We start from the raw sequence: 6,778 nt of genomic DNA on the forward strand, positions 1-6,778 counted from the left end.
ACTGTATGTAATGTTCATACTCCTCGAATGTTTTGTTAATTTGTTCCATATTTAGCAAATATTTAACCATAAGTTTGAATGAATCTAAGTTGCCTGTAATTTTAGGACCAGGAACTTACTTTGATGTGCATCGTTGCTTTTCTTTGGTGTCTGTTGTTTGTTCTTCATTTTCTCTCGGCATAGTAGACAGCGCCATTCAGTCCATTTCGCAGCTCCTTTTGCTTTCCATGCTTTCTGAGATCCCAGAGCATTGATAGTGTTGTCTTCTCCCAAATCCAGAACAATGTGGCCCATCCCCTTCGTCGCTTAATGGCTTATTGCACTTGTTACAGATCATTGTGCTTGACCTTCGCTGACTCGGTGAACTTTAGCGACTGTAGTGCGACTTTTAAAATGGCGACGTCCTTTGATCTTTGTTGGTTGGTGACAGCAATTCACTCTATGACTTTCAGCACACAAAATGTAGATATTACTTAGCCGATTTTGATGATTTAAACGTCCCTGTCTTCAACGTGACAAGAAGAATTAAATAGCAGAATTAAATTAAAGAGAAGAATTAAATAAAATAAATTATATATATATATATATATATATATGCACGAATGTTGGTTTACTCGGTTGTTGAACGTAACCTTTTCTCTCGGGAAAAGGAAAAAGGTTTAATAGTATCACACGACTAGTATCGGGTTTTCACAGCCTTTTTCAGGTGTTTTTATAAAAGAAAAAAAAACATTAAACATTGAAGATAAAAGCTGCGAACAGCACAGGAAAGTCACTATACATATTTAACGTGAAAACGTTGTAGTTAATGTATTCAAAGCTGTTCCTTCGTGGACCACATTGTTGGGTGAGTGCGTGCGTATAGCATCTCGTGAGCACCAGTATTTGATCACAGCAGAATGACAGTCTGGGAGGTTGTAGCTTAAATTATTATGGTAGCTCTCTCTTGAAAGGCCAAAATATAGTATTATTAATAGTATTATTAATAAATTGTATTTAATTTAATATTACATATAATACAAGAATATTGTATTTAGTATTAAATACAATACGTTTGTTGTATTTTTGTCTACAGTGATACCGTTATGAATGTCGATGGCATGCTTTTTGGAAGTGAAGAAATCTATAGCATCAGTAAGTAGCCAGCCACGTTTTCTTTTCTGTAACACTACCAATTACAAATAGAATTTCTCTTATTACATTTTCCTCTTTAGGTTTCGGGGATCATGAAGCAGGTAATACGCTGTTATGCATGCATAAAGTATAATAAAAAAATTTAAAACAATCTTTTGATTCCTTGTAAAATAATCTCCAAAATGTATAGGTAGTGCTCTTTTTTTAGCCTACCGTTTTTAGAAATAGGTATACTACTGATATCTTAGTGTTTTGCAATTGCGGCGACTTAGCATATTTTTTAGCTTCGTATTCCAAAGAAAGTGACCAGAATATGGAGAAACAAATGTCGTCATCTCATGTTTCTGATCTTAGCTAAGGTTATTTATGTGCTGAGACTTTATTTTTCTTCCTGAGTTTCAGGGTTAAACAAACCTAAGTAGTTAGTGGAATAAAACTTGTCTGAGCCGAAAACCAGCTAAGTCGACAAAGATTTTGCAAATAGGTGGTGGGGAGGGGTGAATCCTCTAGGCGATGACTAAAATCGAACCATATTTCTTTAAATTATATCGAGTCACGAATTACCAAAAGCTGTGTAGGCATTTCTAAAATATATTATCACTTTTTAAGTGCGTTTTTGAACCATTCACTTTTACCAGATTCTCCACTTTATTAATCACTCCTAGAAAAACGCCCGTGCACTGGTATTGACTAAATATCATGTCTTGGTAACAATGACTTGACCTAAAGGAATAGTTGTTTTCTTTATATATCGAAGTGTTGACATAAAATTGTGTATTACTAGTAAATTTAAGCATCGGCCATATTCTTATAGAATAACAGTTGCCACTTATATATAATATAAAAGCCGAGTATATGATGATGTGCTTAACTTCCGCAAACGTTAAGTACAAGAAGGCACACATATTCGAATTCCAACACACAGGTTCAGATTTTTTTAAACAGGTTGTTAGTCCCGATAATTTTCATCCATGTTTTCAAAGCTCAAGCTGTTTTAAATTTAAATTAAAACATCTGATTGTCAATCATAAAATTAACGAATATTGAATTCGTTTTAGCACTATGTTACAGTAGTTATCATGATTACGTTTCTCCGATGATAACTAAAACTAACTGCAAAAAAGGACCATTCATAGAGTGTGGTCCCATCCTGTCCTTCCTTACGTATTTAGGCCTTCTTCGACATTATGAGAAGTCGAAATAATTTCGATTCTTATAATGTTGATTAATGTTACGATACACACTCGTGCAAGTCGGCAATGGTGAAATAAATATTTTGTGATTTCAGAGTGCCTGCACACTTCTCAGTGGCGCGTTGGTCCTCTTTTGACTATCATCACGCTTCTCACCCTTCATATCGAAGGAATTCTATGCAGGTCAATCAGGTTTTTCCTTCGGCATTTTACTCAAAGAATGTCGAAATAGCACTTGCTGTATGATAAATGATAATGATTAGATCATAATCAAAATTACCACAATGTAGGATGTTCTGTTTCATTTAAAAGTGTTTTACGTCTGTTGGTGTTCGTCCAAAAAGCAAAGGCCTTTTTATTACATCTTCGCTATCAACATCAATCTTATGATGATGCATTCTCCAGGCATCTGGTATACCCAAACTTGCCATTCGATCAGGTAAACGGCGTAGCAATTATTTATGCTACACGGTATTCCTATATATTAGTATACATCCAAACAGACTAATCGTGACATTCTTTACACTAGTCCAATCGATGCTCATTGTCGCTGCTGATGGCAATGGATGATGTGTAGCTCATATGCAAATATTCTTCCAAAAACACCAAGCAGTGTCCGAATTTGCGTAGCATCTTACTAACCTGTAGACACTGCTGAACTCGTGATCAATTTCACATCGGGCTGCTGAAATGACTATGCTGTCCGTTTTTTGTTTCCTATTATCTTCCTGAATCTTACTTCTGAACACTTATTGGCCGAAGAATCAACTTCACATTTCTATCTGATGAAGGTTTGGACTACAGTCAGTTGAGAGCACACAATTGTAGGGATATATGTGCTTTTTCGCAAAATAAGACTTTGAATATAATCACAGTATGTATCATTTCAAAACAGGAGAGTTTCCCACTACCTATATACAATATAAAACGTGCGTGGGCGTTCACCTTCACGTTCATGATTGCATGCGCCAATCTTAACATCAGTAGTAGTGAGAAATAATCTAACGATATTTTTCTTGAATCTATGATTAAAATACTTGGAAACAACTTGTACATGTTTAGAGGAAATTGGTGAAATGGTGAATGCCAATGAGATAACACATACAGAAATGTAATATAGAAAGGATATAATGAAACACCAGTGTCTGCGATAGAGCCGATGTGAACTTGAAAAAGAGGAGTCGTAACTTGATGATAATTTACCTACCTGGACAACATCAAATATCTTCGATAAATTCACTGGGAGACAAGCAATGGAATGCTTGAAAAGTGCTTCTATTACATGCCCTCTCTTTCCTTAAAAAATAAATAAAACAACGTAGGAATTTTTCCCCGATCAAATAGTACATGTAATGCTTTTTACTGCACCAGACGATTCTAATTTTTTTTCAATTATTAATATAAAGAAATCTTTAAAAATTCAGTATAACCATTTTTCGTTTTAAATTTAATTTTATTTAGTGAAAAGGCGTTAGAGGATTTATTTATTTATTTTTATATCAATTCCACACAAAATAATTGCAGAATCCATACCATATTAACGCGACGTTTAACTTGGATATATTACCAAGGGATAAATAACTAATAAGCACTACAATAATAATTTTTATTTGAATTATGTGTGAGAGAGAAGCACCTAAACGTTATGGTCAATGGATGCCAAAACTTAACTCTTATTGTTAGTTGAACTTGAAAGCAAATGGGTAGTCACGCTTTTTACCAGTCAGTACACATTCCATTTTTGATGAAGTGTGTATTTTATTTTATTTTATTTTATTAGCTAAATACAGAGATATCTTTTCAAGGAAGGCAGTGGACGTTCTCTAAGTAGTTCATAACAGTAGTATCACAATGTTACTAACCTGAGTTATTATGAACTGGAAAATCTGTTCATAAAAACAGTGTCTTAATGCATAGTGAATTTTTAAAAAAAAAATAACACGAATAGTCTAAATGTATTTCCATTATTTCAGCTCAAAACTTTAGTGAGATCAAGGATTGCGTTTGCGTGTCCCAGTTCAACAAATTTGGAGATGAACGGGCTGTCCTTTTCTTAAAAATGATGCCAAACATTCAATTTTCTGAAGATTTAGTGAATAGAATTAAGAAGAATATTGGAGAAAACCTCTCTGAGTATTGTATTCCCAGCATAATATTAGAAATCAAAGACATTCCAGTAAGTTATAGAAATTAGAAATAATCTAAAATATTTTCTAAGGGAAAAATACCAATATTCTGGCAAGCCTAAACAAATAACATATTGCAAAATCTAACAACATATGCTTATTATTTAACGTTTGTGCATATAAATAGCCATTTATTACTGATTTCCATATCTGCTAATTTAAAATCCATCGAAAGATGGTGAATATTAAACAAATTAACCTCTCCTTTTCATTTATGCCTGCCTGTCTTAATCTGTATTATACATGAAAATCATTTCAAAGTTCCGCATGCATGCGTAGCCAGTAGCATGAGATACAATTTTCACCTTCGGCCGAAAGTGAAAACAATTCGTGAAAACAAAATTGAATTGTGAAAAACAGTTTTTACTTTGTGTTTTCAGTCAGAATCAGTTCCTGTAGTATTCTTGTTCCACAATATAAGACTTCAAAAAAGGAGGGAGACTTTGATTAAGGTCGGAGAGTGCCCAATGATCAGTGTTCGTATATCAAAACCTGATCTGATCTGATCTAATGGAGAGTATGGATGCAAAGTGCTTCTTCACCCAATCTCCTAAACTCCAGTTGTCTAGGAGTTCGATCTCTTCCCTACGTTGAAAGAACCCACTTTTTGGGAAACACTTCGCTACTGTTAACAAGATTTCTGTACAAGTGCTCTGACTTATCGAATATTAAAAAACAAATAACAAAAAAGGTTTGATGAAGACAGGAAGACAAGACATTGGCAGCAGTGGTAAAGCAGAAAGAATATTATATTAAAGGCAGATAAATGTCTTTAATATAATATTAAATTTAATTTAATATAAATGTGAAGCATGCAGAACTTTTGAAAGGATATCGTATAGCTATAAAGTCTAACAAAATTACGTATTACTTATATGTGGTTATATGCTGACCACTCGTAACTACTGATGTGTGATGAAAATGCTGAAGGCCTTCGGGAGCGCTTTCTTTTTTTTTTTTTTTCTCTTTTTTTTGTATGTGTTCGCGATAAAATATTTAAATTGAAAGGATAACAGCAACTAATAACGTAAAACTAAACTATGCATATCATTTATTAAAACAAGTTTTCAAACGTTTTACAAATAGTTGATAATAAATGTTTGATATATATATATATATATATATATATATATATATATATATATATATATATATATATATATATATATATATATATATATATATATATATATATATATATATATATATGCTCATTTAGAATTTGATAGAAACGAACAAACATGCTACATAACTGAAAATGAACTTAAACGATTAAAGCGGGAGTTGATTGATATTAAATATTGATGGATTCATTTGACTAAGAGGTTTAGTGCTTTTGATGCTTCCTACAATGTTGTTAATTCGTGTTTAATTTCTTTTGCAGTATTCTGTAACGGGTAAGAAGTTGGAAAAGTTAGTTCATTTAGCAGTTAACGGAAAACCTGTTGAAAACAAATCAACAGTAAGAAATCCCGAATCACTGGACAACTTTTACAACATACCTGAGCTACAAGGGTATTAAGCGACTTCGTCTCATGGGTACCTTCGAAGTTGATAAACAGATCATGCTCACTGATTGAATAGAATAGTATTGTTATAGAAGTTGTCGGTACAGTGTCGATAGCAACTGTAATAATAAAGTTTATTTTATTTTTTTATGAAAGATACTGAAATACTGAACTATTTAATAAGCCAATTAAATCGTTTAAAAAAGGAATGAGTTGATTCAAATTGACACCAGTTCATTTCTTCAGGCGAAATCTGTACACACACACACACACACACACACACACACACACACACACATACACACACACACACAAATTTCCACCCACAAGAGTTGCAGACAGTCTAATATTACAACAGATGATACGTGTTATGTAGAGATATTACTTCTATATAATAATAATAAAAAGAAATAACAGGGCACACGTTCAGTATATAAAAGCAAAGTAATTTATGTGAAATACTATTATATAATTTACTATAAAATTTCAGAAGGAAAACTACCACTGAAAACCTTTTCTAGTATTTTAAAAATATTTCCGTTGAATAAACAAAAAGTCATTTTTGGTGGTTAAGTCAGTAAGTAGGATTTAGAAATTAAACATGAGGAAAAGTACTATGTTACTAAATGTGAGATAAGGTTACGAAGAAAGAATAAGAAACGATATTTTATACTGAAATAATTGAACATTTGCCGATATTCAAATAAATAAATATCGAAATTAGATTATCCGCTTATTCTTTTTTTTTTTTCTCTGT

At 32.6% G+C, this 6,778-nt stretch overlaps 1 protein-coding gene across 1 annotated transcript in view; it reads left to right on the plus strand.

The window, feature by feature from the left end:
- LOC150110039 (acetoacetyl-CoA synthetase-like) overlaps nucleotides 1-6,230 on the plus strand; it is a 58,344-nt gene extending 52,114 nt beyond the window's left edge. Inside the window, exons 15-17 of the mRNA XM_090390882.1 lie at nucleotides 1,076-1,134; nucleotides 4,301-4,503; nucleotides 5,898-6,230. Coding sequence (XP_090247008.1) covers nucleotides 1,076-1,134; nucleotides 4,301-4,503; nucleotides 5,898-6,035 — 400 coding nt within the window. The 3' untranslated portion in view covers nucleotides 6,036-6,230. The remainder of the gene's footprint in view (nucleotides 1-1,075; nucleotides 1,135-4,300; nucleotides 4,504-5,897) is intronic.
- Nucleotides 6,231-6,778: the final 548 nt, after the last annotated feature.

Source organism: Typopeltis vanoorti, chromosome 1, assembly GCF_054136105.1.
Source record: "Typopeltis vanoorti isolate ZY-2024b chromosome 1, IOZ_Tvanoo_1.0, whole genome shotgun sequence".
Taxonomy (NCBI): Eukaryota; Metazoa; Arthropoda; class Arachnida; order Uropygi; family Thelyphonidae; genus Typopeltis; species Typopeltis vanoorti.